At 32.9% G+C, this 17,057-nt stretch overlaps 2 protein-coding genes across 2 annotated transcripts; one reads left to right on the top strand and one right to left on the bottom strand.

The window, feature by feature from the left end:
* The first annotated feature begins 901 nt into the window (after positions 1–901).
* Positions 902–4,597, top strand: LOC141707170 (pentatricopeptide repeat-containing protein At3g26540). The gene is made up of 2 exons (XM_074510203.1): positions 902–4,108; positions 4,187–4,597. Exon 1 carries the CDS (start codon positions 1,075–1,077, stop codon positions 3,205–3,207), a length of 2,133 nt encoding a protein of 710 aa, XP_074366304.1. The 5' UTR covers positions 902–1,074; the 3' UTR covers positions 3,208–4,108; positions 4,187–4,597.
* Positions 4,598–5,715: 1,118 nt separating this feature from the next.
* LOC141707169 (putative pectate lyase 5) lies at positions 5,716–11,536 on the bottom strand. The gene is made up of 5 exons (XM_074510201.1): positions 11,251–11,536; positions 10,131–10,818; positions 9,852–10,043; positions 8,485–8,690; positions 5,716–6,009 (listed from the first exon to the last, which is right to left on the bottom strand). Exons 1-5 carry the CDS (start codon positions 11,391–11,393, stop codon positions 5,787–5,789), a joined length of 1,452 nt encoding a protein of 483 aa, XP_074366302.1. The 5' UTR covers positions 11,394–11,536; the 3' UTR covers positions 5,716–5,786.
* Positions 11,537–17,057: the final 5,521 nt, after the last annotated feature.

Here is a 17,057-nt window from a genome sequence, read left to right as displayed (position 1 = left end):
ATGGGCTATTGCTGGGTGTCTTTGAAAGGTAGAAATAGGATATTGGAGGGGTAGCAATTGTGATGAGAGGTGGAAATTTGGGGAAGATTTGGCAAGTGCATCTTTGTCCTAGGTCTCCACTATGTTAAGATAGATAAGCTTATCCAATGGCCATCGCCACAATCAACAACACATATTGTAATGAAAATTGGAAAGAAAATATATAAAAGGTTGACCATGACATCGTTTCATATATTTGGTAAACAAAAAGATGTTTATAATTACTTGCATGCTTTTTCCGTTTCGAATAACCAACCCTCGATTTATATTACAAAGTGGGTTTCTAGGCCTAATAAGTATCTGACATTTAAATGGTCTTAATTACATTCTAATAATTCGATTCTAAGTGGGTTGATGGCCCAAAATAATAATTCGAATATGAATCTTGCATATACTCGTGTGGAAATTGGTAGAGTCAGGTATAGATAATATTTTTTTTATTTTGAAAATAGATAATATTTGTTTTTTCTTGAATATTAATGCTGAATTATCAGAGGGATATACGAATTTTTGGTTTTTTTATACCCTACCGTATTGATGATAATTTCAGAACAAATTTATGATTAAACTCAAATGATATTTTATAAATATATAAAGTATTTTTATAATTTTATAAAATTTGTATATAATTATACAAAAACACGTTCAAAATTGCATTTATTTGCATCGAGTTTTCAAACAAATCATATTTTTGCAAAAAAAGTTATCATATTTTACAAATAAAAATTAAAATGAAGTAACTATATTTCTACAAAAATCTGTTTGAACTTGGTATTTTCAGAAAAACCCTAAGATATTCTTATTTACATTTCTTAACAATGGTTCTTCTGGTTGGGCATTATTTCAGTTTTTTACAAATATTTTTTGAAATTAAAACGAATACAAGAAATAATATTGTAACTCAAGAGTTCATTTTAAAAAGTTTAGTAACCGGGGCTGTATTTTTTTAGTTTTGGCACCATCTCTTTTATTTTTTCGTAGAACTTCACCGTTTGAAAATTGTCGAAAACAAATTGGATTTGTCAAATTTGTAACATGTACATGGTAGCCATGCACTATAATCTTCATCAACTAAAATGCCTACGTCCTCTCTTCACTCGTCATCTCCATCAATACGCATCCCCTAACGACGCTAAAATCTACTCCATCTTAGCCTCAAGCGGTCTCTCAAAAGCCGTTTCATCTCTATTCTCATCTCCTTCCCCATTCTCTTTCAATCTCTACGAACATCTCTTCTCTTTGTGCGCTTCAAACAGGTCTATTATTGATGCTCGCAAAGTAGAATCACATCTTAATACGTTTGCAACTACCCCACCTGCTTTTTTGATCAATAGGGCCATTGAATGTTATGGGAAATGTAGGTGTTTGAGTGATGCACGTGAACTGTTTGATGAAATGTCGCACAGAAATGGAGGGTCTTGGAATGCGATGATTACGGCGTATGGGAAGAATGGGTGTGCTGAGGAAGGGTTGAGTGTGTTTTTAGAGATGAATGGTGTTGGGGTTTTGCCGAATGAGATTACGTTTGCGAGTGTGTTGGGGTGTTGTGGGGTGGTTTTGGAGTTGGGGTTGGCGAGGCAGGTACATGGGCTGGTTTTTAAACTTGGTTTTGATGGGAATGTGATTTTGGGCTGTTCGTTGGTTGATGTTTATGGGAAGAGTAGTGTTATGGGGGATGCGAGGAAGTTGTTTGATGAGACGGAGAATGCTAATGTGGTGTCGTGGAATGTGATTGTTAGACGGTATCTTGATAATGGTGAGGGTAGAGAGGCTGTTTTTATGTTTTCGGAGATGATCAGGAAGAATTTAGTGCCTATGAATTATACGGTGTCGAATGCACTTGGTGCTTGCTCGAGTATATTTGCGTTAAATGAGGGAAGTCAGATACATGGGTATTCTTTGAAGACTAATTTTAAAGAGGATTCTGTAGTATTAACTTCTCTTATGAATATGTATTTGAAATGTGGAGCTTTGGGGGATGCTCGGGTTATTTTTGATAGGCTTGGGACTATGGATTTGGGTCATTGGACTTCAATGGTGTCAGGATATGCAAAGCATGGGGATATTCTAGATGCAAGGGAGCTCTTTAATTCGATGCCGGTAAGAAGTTTGATCTCGTGGAATGCAATGTTAGATGGGTACACACATTTATCGCAATTTGAAGAAGCCTTGGACTTCGTGTTTCTTCTGCTCAAGGAAATTAGAGATATAGATTATGTGACTGTTGGGCTTATTCTACATGTATGTGCTGGCCTTTTGGATGTCGAATTGGGGAAGCAGGTTCATGGTTATAGTTTTAGGCACGGTTTGTGTTCTAATGGTTTTGTTGTCAATGCGCTGCTTCACATGTATGGGAATTGTGGTAACTTGAGACGTTGTAGAATTCTGTTTTATCACATGGGTAGCCTACGAAATTATTATTCTTGGAATGCTGTACTGACTACTTTAGCTCGTCATAAGATGAGTGAGGAAGCACTCATAGTCTTTTCGAAGATGATAACTGATAGTGAGACCAAGCCTAGCAGTTACAATTGTGGAACTGTTTTGTCTGTCTGTGCAAATATATCTGCACTTAACACGGGTAAGGAGGTCCATGGATTTATGGTGAGGAATGGTAACATTTTTGATGTTGTAGCTACAGGAGCTCTAGTTGACATGTACTCAAAATGTTGGCGTGTTGAGTATGCTTTCAAGGTCTTCCAAAGAGCAGCTTGTCGTGATCTCATTCTCTGGAACTGCATGTTGTTAGGATGTTGTCATAACAATAAGGTTGACTTGGTCTTTGAGCTGTTTGAATTAATGAATGATGAAGGCGTTAAGCCAGACAATACCACCTTTCAAGCCTTGTTTATTGCGTGTATTAATGGTTCTCGTGTGGAGTTGGGTAGGCGATATTTTGATGCTATGAGCAATAAATTCTTTATAACACCTCGTCTGGAGGATTATGAAAGCATGATTGATCTATATGGTCGAAATGGGTCCACGGATGATCTGGAGAATTTCATTAAGGATATGCCCTTTGATCCCACTGGTCCAATGTTGAATAAAGTTATTGATTTTTGTCGGAAACATGGGCACTTAAGCTTTGGTAACTGGGCAGCTAATCGACTCAATGATATGAACCCCTCAGATACATATATATTTGAACCTGTGGAGCTAGTAGGCTAAAGCTCCATTGTGGTTGTACCTCCAATACTTATTTCGGAAATCAATATCACATTTCATGATCCGAATCTCTCCTGTCCAAGGCCGAAAGTGCATAAGACTGAAGAAACATTGCACATCAATGCTCTGGTTCAAAGTTTTACCACTACACACCAGGAATGTGCCAATCTAAGGCTAGATGTTGCATTATTCAATGTTTGCTTTCTAAACATATGACACCACTGGAGGAACATGAATGCATAATTGAGCTATATGATCGGAATGGGTTTTGGTTGATTCAGAGAATTTTATGAAGGATATGCCCTTTAAGTCCATTGGTGCAATGTTTGATAGAGTTCTTATATTTCTCAAGATTCCAGACACTCGAGCTTTGGTAAATGGCAGCTATCAACCCAATGATATATACCCCCAGTTTTATGCTAATTTAAATGCACGGAGTAAGCAGGCTAATTCTCTGTTGTGGTCATTGTGGCTCTTTTACGTTATCCAGACACTAGGATTAGATTTCACGATCTAAATCCCTCCTATCGATGGCTGGACTACTTCAGTGCTGAAAGAAACATTGCATGTTACACCCTGGCAACAAAGTTTAAAAACTGCACACTAGAAATGTGCCAATCTAAGGTTAGGCGCGGGTATTGTTCAAGTTTGTTTTCCAAGCATGACAAACTGGAGGTAACGATTATGCTAAAAGGTTGTATTTTGGTGCCTTCCACCATGGATATCTTTTTATTTTGCATTGAGATGAAAAGAAGAAAAGGATATCTTTTTATTTTGCATTGAGATGAAAAGATAATGTTGACATTGATTTTGGAACCTCTCTTTGCATTTCGTGTTACCGAGTCTTGCTATCAGGACCATTCTTTCATACCTGACACCTGTTAAAGTTCTTTAGAAAAACTAGGTATGGAACTGATTGTCTCGTTTTCTCGATTTGATCATTAATGAACTTGTTTTTATGCTAACGACTGGTTTCATTTAGGGTGGAAGGTTTAATATTCGACAAGGCTTTGGGCAGATGAGAACAGATACGTTCGCCGTTCGGTGTGGTACCAGAAACTACACTATCCACACTCATTGCATCATCAAGTACTGTCTTTCTGTGGTCTTGCTACATCAGTAATTAAGCAAAAAAATTTATGTCTTCAGTTTGCTACTTGTGAGTTGTGTCGTTAGGACTAGTGCTAGTGTCTGCTGTGCTCCTACTTCTGCTGTGATCCCGAATCATGTCTTCTGCTGTAAGTGCTATTTTTACTATTTGTCCTGATCATGTTGTACTAGTGTATTCATCTCTGAGAATATATATATAGGGTGGCAATTCATGGAGGACTCTCTTATACAGAGGTCCATAGAGAACCATTATTTAAAAATATGAAATACATAATTTATTTCATTTTTCGTCATATATAGTTACATATTTTAATTATCAAATTAAAAACGAAGTTGACAATTTTTTTATTTAAAAATCATTGAAATTTGATGAAATAGTTTAAAGTGGTTCTGTAGTAGAATAACATCAAAATCACACTTATCCAAAATTATTCCACAGTAGAATCAAATTTAAAATCACTTTTTTTTCAAATTTCAATTGTTAAACTTTTTATTGTATTTAAATATAATTATTATTCTACATCAGTAACGAATTTGATGAAATTCTATAATAGAATCAAGGGTTCTCTACGGTTCTTTATATAAGAGGGTACTTTCTTGAAGAAAGAACTATATATATATATACATACACCTTGCTTTTATGTAAATTTATTTGTTGAGGGGTAAGGACTACTTGCAACATTATAAATTGCTGCAGGACCACTTCTATCAGATGTTTTGCAGAACATATGTTAATATTAATATTCACCCTAGTTTAAAAACTTCACCTCTGTGGTAGATTTTCCTGGACAGATTTGCTGAATACTTATGTGATGAATAATGCAACTGTATGAATACTTGTTTGATGAACAATGCAACCACCTGAATACTTAAATGATCGAACAATGCAACTTATGCAACCACCTATATGGTAAGTAGGGGAGAGCAAACCCCGGTCCGGTTTGTTTTTGGCTAAAACCGGAAGTCTTCGTTTTAAAATTCCAATGAAAATTATTGGTGTTTCGAGACTTTTTTCTACCCTTGCTACACCTGGTCATAATGACTACGTCTACCACATGCCCAAAAGTTCTATGTACTAAAATCTGTACAGTATTATTTATGAAAACTAAAAATTACTGTTGTGAAAACTAGTACCGTAGTTTTTAACTTTTAAAAGTATTTCTGAAGAAATTAAGTAAAATCGGAAATTCTGACTGGAAAGGTAATTATCCAAGTCGTTTATTTAGACATTCGGAGTGTGAATTTGTTTTACAGAAACATGTATAACTGATTCTTTATGTGTATTTATGTAAACTGCAAAATATGCACATTAGTATAAATTAGAAAAGTTGATGGACCCATATATAAAGTTCCTTCGCCACAAGTCGTTAGTGTACCAATATCGACATGCAAACCAATCAATTGAATCTTGAACTTTTTTTCATATTTTTTCCTTTAATTTCCACTAAAAGTATCCCAATCTGTTCAAATTACTATAGTAACAATAGTGGTAATGATAATAATGCACTATCACTAGTAGTAATATACAAAACTAAACTAATTAAAATCGACAAAATTAGGTTGCTGCCGTTGGTTGTTGATGGTGGAGCTGCACTCCCAAATAGGGTACTAAAAAAATCATCTCCACTTCTACCGCCTGTGCTACTTGCTCCGGTGGTGGTCCCTCCATCGTAAGATATACGGTCGCCATTGTCCCTGGGAGATGAGAGCAAAGAGACGTGACATTATTATATGAAACACAAGAAAACAATAATAATAATAATAATAATAATGTTAATAAAGAGACATTTTTAATATAAAAAACAAAACACTCTTAGGGGGGCGCTATTAATACAAGTAATACAAGAGAGCTGATAATAAAGTGATTATACTATATACTAATACAAATACAAAAGTGAGGTCTGCAGTCTAAACTAGTCTTGAAATTTGTCTAAACTGGACTCTTTCAAATTAGCCTCTAATTCAGAAAATAAAATGTATAAAAATTTTATGAGTTTATTAGAGAGTGAGTGAGTGTCTACTGTCTTATGATGCATAAAGAGGAATTCATCTTTTTACTTTTTCCCATTTTCTTCATTTTCAGTGTGTAGTCTAAGCACCTCTAGGTACAGATAGCAGGGGTCCTAAAATTATTATACAAAAACTAGAAGTGGATCCTACATTTACAGGCTGGAAAGCAAATGATGAGAATCTAATATCACATTCATGAAAGAAAACACCTAAGATGATGGCCCCTACAGAATAACCAAAACCATAAAAAGTCAGTCCACCCAATTGCCTTACAGCTGCTTAGTTACATTATGCATTTGTTTACATTAAACACATGCATTGCCCTCCCTCTCTTTTTGCATGGCTTCTTAAGATATACACCCATTCTTGACAAAAAGACATGCTTTCACAGTTTCGCAGATAACTCAGTTTAGCTTGGTTAAACTTGTGCCTGATGAACAACTCTCCCTAAATCTAAACCACCGCACTCTCTAAGTGTTAGTCAAAATCTGCTAATCAGATCTTATACTTTTAAAGCACCGTTTAGGTAGAGTGTGCGAGAAGATCAACTCTCCCAAAACTTTAGAATCTAACTAGGTGTCTATACAGATTGTATGTTAAAATATGTGTGAGCATAACCCATTAATACCAAATAAAAACTTTTTTTGTTGAATTATAGGATAAGATAATGGCCAACTTAAATAAACAGGTAGATGTGTAGTACCTACTACTTTTTTCATAGTTTCTGAAGCCAGGTTAATTATATAATTAAGGTTCAAATAAACCTTAAACTTCTCAATTGTCTGAACCCCAGATAAATTTTAATTATAATAGGACATTTGACTACATTGGATTATGTATTTGCTGTATACACTCAAAAGAGGGGAACAGAACAGAAAAAAAGGCCAAAAAAAAGTCAGTAGTGCAGAGCTGTTTATCATCTAAATTCTCAAAAAGCCTGTATCATCACGAGCATCAATGTATCACCTTATTTTATGTATTAGCAACTTGGCATGGTTTAGAATACAAACAGATCATGTATAGTGTATACATTAATATTATTCAAGGGCTTTAATAATGTTTTAATATCTCAAGTACACTAGTTGGTAAATAAGAATAGGATGCTTAGATGTAATATTGAACTCTTGAAACTAGGGCTTTGGGACAGATTCTGCAATTTGCATGTTTTCTCCCAATATCGAAAAGAAAATTTTCTATGTTTTGTTGCGATAGTGTACTTTTTTTACATGGAGTTGAACTTCCCAGGGTAACATTTTATAATAAACTAGATCACAAATTCAAACACTTAATAAAAATCAGGGTAAAATTACATGCAAAGTAAAGGGGAATTATCTTATTCTCATATTCTGGGGCAGGTAGACCAGAGGCTCTAATGTTTGTCTTTTCTAAAGTTCACTATATTTTGTTGATAATTACTGCAATTCCCAAAACACAGTCATATAATTTAAGATGATAGGGGATGTGTGGGGACCCTGTTAGTCATATTTTGTAAATAACTTTGCCAGGCACATGCACATGTGGTAAGTGGGCTCTCAGTTACTAGGAACTAGGAAGGGCTAAAATAGGAAACTCAAGTCTTGCCAGATATTTTTGTAAAAGACATTATTACCCTTGATCCCCAGACTGTCAATGTGTCAGATTTGTTAGTTACTAGTAAAGTGACAAAAGATAAAAACATGTAAAAGGGATGAGTCTCTATAGTTAACTTTGGAAAAAGTCTTCTAAACCTATACTTATTGTAAATGTAATACTATTTATTTAATTCCTTTGGTAATGATTAATTGCTACAGTTACAAATATGTAGTTCTCAGGTAAATTTTGGAGAAAGTTTAACTCTAGATTCTCTTTTCCTTGTATTACGGGGCCCGGTTTATAATTCTAAACATATAATCACCAATATGCCAATATTATTTAGAATCTTGATGGCAAAACAGAGAGGTGTATATCTGTGTGTGCCCTGGTGCTCTACACTTTTTAAGGAGTTAAGGACAAAGTGAACTCCAGCTTCTTTTTAGAAATGTACACTTAAGCAACTAAGCAGTTTAGCATAGCAAAAGGTAGATAAAGTCATAGCAGTTTGAGGCAAGGATAATCAACTAAATTATGGTTCTTTTTTTGAAAACAATAATATGTGCACAAGCTATGTATTTATATATGTACCTGGGACCTCCAAGGACACCGGCAGTGCTAGTGAGTTGATCAATCATGGCAGCGGATTTGGGCTCAACGCTAGCTGCCTTGACATACTGATTACTGAGGCCTTGACCCGAGGGCACGAAATATGCTCCATTTTGCATTATATCTCCATCTGTTCTCCAGTTCCACCCTGCCCAGTCTCCCTCATCTGTATCCACTCTTTTAGTCACCTACAAATGTGAAGCAATTTTCATCAGAACTAATTCAATATGCTACCCTAAGATAAATGTTTTTTTCTCGATTACAAGTCAGCCTGAGGTTCTAACAAGTGGGCCCAAAATATACATTGCATGAGTTGGTATGTCATTGGAAACTATCCTGGAAAATGACTGGTAAACCTTTCAATTTTCTTCCTTTTTGCCTAAACTCCACAAGTTTCTGCTTGGATTAAATATTTTTCACTGTCTCCACTTTCCAGACTTAACATGTTAAAAATGTGCATCTACCTTTTTATCTGATCATCAAATTTTCAGGCATATAAAACTATTATTGATTAGATTCTAGATAAAAGGTCATTTTTTCTATATATTTTATATTGCTAATAATTGTTTGACATACCAACCTAATCGAAGACATCATTCAGTTCTTACTCTTAGCTAGGATAGTGCAGTAGTTTGCACCCGGGATGGCGCAAAAACACAATTTTGGTTTTGGGTAAGAATTCCTTTAGATTAGAGTGAAGATTGTTAGGGGGGCATTAGCCAAATTATTTAGAAGATCTGTAAATACAATAGGGTCTTAGGACCTTATGTCAAACATATAATCCTACAAACTTCAACTTATTAGACACTGTTGTTTACATAACCTCCTTTGACTGTCATGTACTCATGTCTATCAAAACTAATTCCAGAATCTATATTCATTAACTCATACTATGGCTTCAAAACTACGCTTTCCTTTTAAAGAAGCATTGTATTATCTTGACACTATACAAAAAAGAAAATAATCTGTGCCTATCAATTTCTTTAAAGTGTCTTTTTATTAGAAGCCAAATTGCCAATCAAGGTAGTTTTCCAAAATAAAATAAGTCAAGAACTAGAATAACTTTACTCCGGATAAGCATCCATATAAATCCTCAACTAAAAGGAAAGTATATACTTAACTACATCTGTCCAAACCCGATTTAAAAGCTAAACTACCTTTTCAAGTTTTTATGAAATATGAAGTTGAGGAGCGCAAGTACAGAACAATCTGATTCTAATTTTGAGTCCGCAAGGGGGCGGATGATTTATTAATTAAAGAAGACCGTTGGGACGAAAGTCATATGGAAAACATTCTCAAGCAAAATAATAATATGTATAATATCTGCAACTTGATAATTATATACGTACCTCCTTGGCAGATGGGTTAGATGGAGCCATATATCGATTCCCCTGGCTGTTAATTGTAGGACTAGCACTTCCACCGATAGCATACATTTTCCATTCTGTAAAATCATTGTTTACAACATGAAAGTATCCGTGTCTAGCCCTAGGCATTCGTTGTATCAATCCTTGTCCAAAATGATTAAATGCAATTGTCACCTGCAATCACATTATATCAGAGTCAATAACCACTTTCAAACAAACAAGAGACCTACTAATACAGAGATGATTATGATGCTATGTTACCTGCATTCCCTTATCTGGCATGTAACGATCATCGTGTCCCATAAGCATAACTTCATCATGATGCGAAAAATAGTTGTTTGAAATTGTAATAGCGGTGGAGCCCATAGTAGCATCAATCAAACCATCAGTACAATGTGAAAGAGCACAATGATCTATCCAGATATTCCTAGACCCGAAAATTGTGATTGCATCACCATCCGATTTCCCTCTTTGCCCAACATGTGTTGGACTAGACCTTATATTAGTATTCCCAGAAGGCACACAATTGTAGACATGAATGTTGTGAATAATGACATTACTAACATACTGTAATGTAATGCAACCACCGCCAGTGATATAAATATTAGCACCGCGGCCATCAATGGTCTTATAACTATTGACAATGAGCTCATGTTTCAGCTTAATTTGCATATTGGCTGAGAAGATAATCCAAAGAGGCTCAGTTTGGATCACAGCATGTCGAAGAGTGCCTGGAGTTGGGTTAGCCACATCGTGGTCAGATGAATCTGTGACTACATAGATCTGGCCCCCTTTGCCGCCAGCTGCAGCCTGCCCAAATCCAATGCCACATTCCGCCAGGCGTTGCCTGTTGTTGCCCCAATTAGGATCACACCTCCAACAATCATCAATTGGGTTACCTGTGGCACATGATTCCTGATCTTTCGAGACAGTAGAGGCCAGTATTCTTCTGTTAAAAGCAAGAAACCACCAAAAAACAGAACATTAGTATTTTTCTAAAATAAAAACAGAGCATATATTCAATAAAAACAAACATATATACACCAGAACACACGCATTCATGCACAAGTCCCAAAAAACTTCAAGAACTTTAGTGGTTAGATAGACCCGGATGGTAAAAAAGTAGAATTTAGTGGTTTTAAAATATCTAGTTCATAAATATCTTAAAAGGCAATGCTTTTTTATGAAAAGGGTAGAAATTAGAGCAAAAATCAAGATTATGGTATCATTAAAAACTGAAAAAGACCCAGTTCATATAATGCAGAGCTCAACAAAACCCAGGTGGGAAATTTTAAGCCATGAAAAATTTCTTGCAAAACTGTAGTAGCAAAAAAACACACTTTATCTTGAAAAAAAAGTACAAAAGTAGCTTATATTATACCTTTGAACTTGCAGAGCCACAGCTTCAGGGTCAGGATGAGGGAGTGTTTGATTGAAGGTTGTAGCTTGAATTAAAGGAGGAGAGAGAATGGTTAAGAGAGAGAAGATGAGAATGCAGGTAAAAGAAAGCATTCTCATTCTCATAGAAGCTAATGAGCAAGCCAATAATAATGGAGCAGGAGATATGTTGTTAGTTTGGTCTCTTTTTACAGAAACACAAATTGAGAGGTATAAACCGTATAATGTAATAATGTGTGTGTTTTTTGTAAATCTTGCATAACTGTGTTTGCTTGTGTTTATATAGACAAAAGTATTATTATTATATCCCACATATAATATGATTTCGCTTATGTGTTCTTTGTTGAAAAAATTTGAAGAAGGATTTGATATGTATGTTGTCTATAATTATGATGTAATATCCCACATATATGATATGATTTTATTTATTTGGTCTTTGTTGATTAAGCATTTGGGTTGTACAATGCTGTTTTATATAATAATAATAATAATAATAATAATAATAATATATAAATTTTTTTGGTTTATAAAATACAATTCTAAATCTAAAAAGTTAAGCGGATGATAAAAGATAAATAAATTACATAATTATCCAACTAATCGACCAACTATTAAAATTTTAATATTTCGTCTTTTATAAAATATTCAATGTTACATATATATATAATGTACAATTATTATAATATAATAACAACAATGTAGCTAAGTGGTTTATTGTTGAGGTTTTGTATAATTGGAGTAGAAGAAAAGGAAAAAAAAAATGTAGAACTTTAGGTCCTTTTTATTCAAACATGAAATATATATGTGTGTTTTTTGTACGCATGTTTCTCTCTGGACTCATGATTTGCAGTTTTTCCTAATACCTAAAACATTCTTATCTTGCTAGATAATTCATTCTTGAATGCAAATTATGGATATTAAAAAGGTGAGAAAACTTGAAACAACGATATTAATATCAAGGGGTCCTGCTTAGCTTATCCAGAATGAAGAAATTCTCTTTTTAATTTTTGTTATGTTCTCACTGTAATGTGGGTTGTGGGCTGACGAGGATTGAAAAGTTATTATGCAAGAAGAGAAGTAGTATCTTATTCCGGTGAATGTGATGGGATCGGTTTTGGACTTTTGGTACCTTTTTACCTTTTTTTGCCTGATCTGAATTTTTTTTGATGGAAAACTCCATTAATCTTTTGTTTAAGCACCGGCAAGATTATACTACCTGCCTCCACGGCGTACATGTTATTTTTCTTTTTAATAATCCAACATATTTATATATAAAAAGACAAAACAAAACAGTTGTACGATTTGGGATAAACCGGTCCTCAATATTATTTTGAGCAAATTTGATCGCAAATATCAATTCAAAATGGCGTATCGGGATAAGTTTTTTATTTTTAAACAAAAAACGTTATTTTGCGTTCCGTTTTCAACGTTTTTTAATTTTGCAAAATGAAAACGCAGTTGCGTCTTTTGTTTTAAATTTAATTTTTTTTGTAAAACTGAAAACGCAACTTGAGTTAATATTTAGGGGGCAAAAACGCAACCTGAATATTAGTTTTTAAGATTAACGCTAGTTGAATTAGCGGTTGTCATATTTTTTATTTTTTTCATTTTAAAAGGCTAGATAATGTTATGGTTTCAAACTTAAAATGCTACTTTGAGGGGTATTTTGTTCATATTTTATTTATAAATATAAATATTTTAATATTTTTAAACCCAATTTGAGAACCGGTCAATTCAATCAAATCCAAGAGATGTCTTTTATATGATGTACTAAATTGAAATTTAAGGCATATGACAAAAAAAAAAATTGATCCAACAATGTTCGGACAACTTTTTTGAGCCTTACTTTTAAGTGTAAATCCAACAATGTCCTAATTCAAATCTTATATATAATATAAAAAATTATGTCCTAGTAACTTATAACATGTTTAAGTAAATTTATCTTCAACAATGTGCTTTATTCTTACTATATATTTAATATTTTATTATTTAAAATCCTTTTCGTGATTAAAATATAATAAATGGTAGGGAGAGAAAAAGAGTGTTCATGAAATTTATTGGAAAATATAAGTTAGGACAAGGAAAGATGTGTCTTAATAATAAGGCTCAAATAGGTTGTCATGGTGATATTTTTTGTCAAATGCCCTTGGGATATCATATAGTGCACCTGGTGGACTTACTTTAAGTCACCTCTCTCATTACTCTATTTTATATATTTTATATTTTATTATATACTAATAATCTATTTCTCTCTCTACTATATATCGTACTTTAATGATAAAAGTAAACTTTTAATAATAAAATATTAAATACATAATGAGAATAAGGTAAATTGTTGAAAAAAGATAAATATGTCATAATTTCATAAAACATAATAAATTCTATCATTTTTAAGGTTTCAAGTTTCAACTAAAATATTGTTGGACTTACTTCTAGAATTTAGGTTCTATGGTCTAGAGGTCCTAGACCCTAAATCCTAAAACCCTAAATCTTTTTATGTAATGTTATTTATTTATTTTTTAATATTTTTAAAATACAAAAAATGATTAGTGAATTCTAAAATGTTAAAAAACTGTTAAATTAAGGCTCACTTTTTTTTTGCCGAAAGGCCCACTTTTTAATATATTAGATTTCACCAATTCTCAGTTTGAGTTTTAAAAATATAAAAAATATTTATAGATATGAATAAAAAACACCCATTATAATAACGTGTTAAACTTGAAAACATAACATTATCTGGTATTTTTTATATAAAAAAAGGTAAAAAATATAAAAATTGGAAAACGGGGCGTTTTTATTTAAAACCAAATATGAGACCCCGTTTTCCCATGAAAACATGAATTCAACCGGCGTTTTGAAAAAAAAATAGGAGACGCGTCTCCGTTTTTGTTTTATAAGAAAAACGACACCCGAGCTTCCGTTTTGAAATAATATTTTGGGCTATTTTTTTATAAAGTGATATTCAGTATCATTCTTTATTTAATAGTGAAATTTGGGACTTTTTTTACAATTTTTATGAACTTTATGTTTTCTTCCATCGTTTCCTGCTCGAATGATTCGATTGAATTAGGATTTTTGAATATTGATTCATCAGATTTATTTTTGTCTTCGAGTTCGATACTTTTTCGTTAAAATTTGATTTTTATCAAAGTTGAAGTTAATTTGAAATCCAAAACTATAAAAATAACTCATGCCCAAGTTAAACTCATTCACATGCACATGTATTTTTAATTTATAAGAAGACGATTCTACTAAAAACTCGGAATAAAAGCTAAGCCCGTCCCTAAAATCTTAAGTCATTTTAGTATTATCAGGATTTGAAATTCCATCAGAAAGAGGATAAAATTGCTGAAACAAGGGTTACGAATATTTTTACATATTTTTTAAAAGATATATCCTACATGATAGGATTGATTTACGAATTTATTTTTTATTAATTGTATTATAAAACTTTTATATCCCACTGTATGGAGGATATATTCGGGGTGTTGGGTCCAAATATCACTATTTGGGTGAGAATGATCCTCAACATTATTTCGGGAAAAAATGACCATAAATATTATTTTAAAACGGAGTTTCGGTTGCAGTTTTGGTTATTAATAAAAAACACAATTGCATCTTACGGTTTTTTATTTTTTTATTTTTATGAAATCGAAAAACTTTTTTCAAATAATGTTATTAAAAGCAGACACGTGATTCCAATTTTTATTATCAACGTTAACGCCAAATGCATCGGCGTTTTTGCATTATTTTACCCAAAATACTCAATAATATTATGTTTTAAAATTCAAAACTTTATTCAAAGAGATGTTTTGTTCGTAATTTATTCATATATATAAATAATTTAATATTTCAAAAAACCAAATTGAGAATTGGTGCACCATAAAATATTAAAAATGGTTAATAATTAGAGTTCGGTTCCTAAAATTTAGAGTTAGTATAAATTGGGATTTAGGTTCTAGGATTTAGGGTCCCTAAATCGAAAATACTAATCTACTCTTACGATGGAACTCCGTAATAGTAGTTTTTGTATCATAATCATATGGGGATTAGATAATAGTATGATGCACATTTTTTGTAAGTTATAATATGGGGGATTAGAGATAATATTAAAACTCAAACCGGAAATTAGTGAATCTTAAAATATTAAAAACGGTTAATAATTAGAGTTTGGTTCATAATGTTAATAATTTAATATAAATAATTTAATATTTTTTAAAAGAATATATTAAATTATTAACCATATTACGGAGTTCCATATGATTACGATACAAAAACTACTATTACGGAATTTTTGTAAAAATTTTAATCCCCCTTATGATTACGATGCATTGTAACCACATGGGAGATTAGAGATAATAGTACGATGCACTTATAATGAAATTCCGTAATAGTAGTTTTTGGATCATAATCATACGGGGATTAGAGATAAACTTACAAAAACTCTTACAATGCACATTATTTGTAAGTTGCATGGTAAGAGTAGAGATGATGTGCATAAAAGACTTGTTGCTAAGTACTCCCCATATCCCACTAGATTTTTTATATTGAGTGATAAGGGATCGGCGTGTATTTTAAGCCTCCCTTAATTTTTTTAAAATAATTTTAAATATTTTTTCTTTTAAATAAAAATATAATATTTAAACTTTTATAAAAAAACAAATTCTAAAAAAATTATAGAACTATAACTAGTCTTAAAGTATAGCACCACTTTTTAACTAATTTTGTTGGGTCAGTTTGAATTCTGACCTTAGTAGCCATTTCTCGAGTTCACGTCCTCGCACATTAGCACCAGATATTCAATAACTAGTCTCGGTATATGCACCGGTTCGGTTTTTAGATAAAATCGGAACAGGAAGTTTTCGGTTTTTAAAATTAAAAACCGTAACAGATCCATCGGATCGGTTTCAGTTTTAAAAACTCCGAATCGGTTTATATCGGTTCGATTTCGGTTACAAAACCGGTTAAAAAAATGTATTGAATAATTATCTGCCAGAGCCCAGAAATGCAATTAGTTGTGTGTTCTTCGTAGACTGTTGTTGAATTGCGCCTAGAGGGAAAAAATCAGGCTTTGTAATTTCTATATTACCACCTGACAATATATTACATAGCTCAACAAACAGTTTTAGCTCTAAAACTAAACTTCTTACCCTTGTTGTCAAGGATGAGTGTTTTAAAGTTTTACACAGGACATGAATCCTGGAATCTGAAGGTGTAAAAGATTTTCTATCGGTACTCTACATTCACTTGCATTGTCTTTTCTTCAACCCAAGGTATATTTGCAGAATTCACCATTATCAATTTTGAGGGACAGATACTAGAGATGCACCGTCACTAGCAGACTCAAAATCACTAAGCAGTCAAGAATTGCTTACAAATTTGACTTACTTTTAGGACCATTTTAAACTTCTTGTAAAGGTAAAAAAAACGAGGCAATCTGTGCAAACATTCTATTTCAAGTCTCATTAGCAACAAACATATTAATCACCAAGATTCCACACACCCTCCAGTTAATTCCAAATATATATTTATTTATTTATTTATTTATTTATTTATTTATTTAAATAATCGGTTCGGTTCGATTTTTTTCGGATCGATTTGGATCTAAAACCGGAATCGGAAATGGAAAAATATCATCGGATCGGTTTTTTAATGTTTCGGTTCGGATTTTTGTGGATCGAATTTTTACGGATTTTACCGATTTCGGATCGATTTCGGTTTTTGTTTGGTTTTTTCTCAGCCCTATGCACTATGCAGCATGCTCAGTTGCTATGCGCTGATCACTGCAAG

The sequence above is a fragment of the Apium graveolens genome, chromosome 2 (genome assembly GCF_009905375.1).
Source record: "Apium graveolens cultivar Ventura chromosome 2, ASM990537v1, whole genome shotgun sequence".
Taxonomy (NCBI): domain Eukaryota; kingdom Viridiplantae; phylum Streptophyta; class Magnoliopsida; order Apiales; family Apiaceae; genus Apium; species Apium graveolens.
The sequence above is the reverse complement of the archived record's forward strand: the minus strand, read 5'-3'. Positions and strand labels throughout refer to the sequence as shown.

Coding starts and splice junctions, on each gene's coding strand:
- LOC141707169 (XM_074510201.1), bottom strand. CDS start 11,393: ATGAGAATGAGAATGCTTTCTTTTACCTGCATTCTCATCTTCTCTCTC. Junction 8,691..9,851: donor CTAACCCATCTGCCAAGGAG/GTACGTATATAA, acceptor TCACATTTGTAG/GTGACTAAAAGAGTGGATAC. Junction 6,010..8,484: donor GGTGTCCTTGGAGGTCCCAG/GTACATATATAA, acceptor CTCATCTCCCAG/GGACAATGGCGACCGTATAT.
- LOC141707170 (XM_074510203.1), top strand. CDS start 1,075: ATGTACATGGTAGCCATGCACTATAATCTTCATCAACTAAAATGCCTA.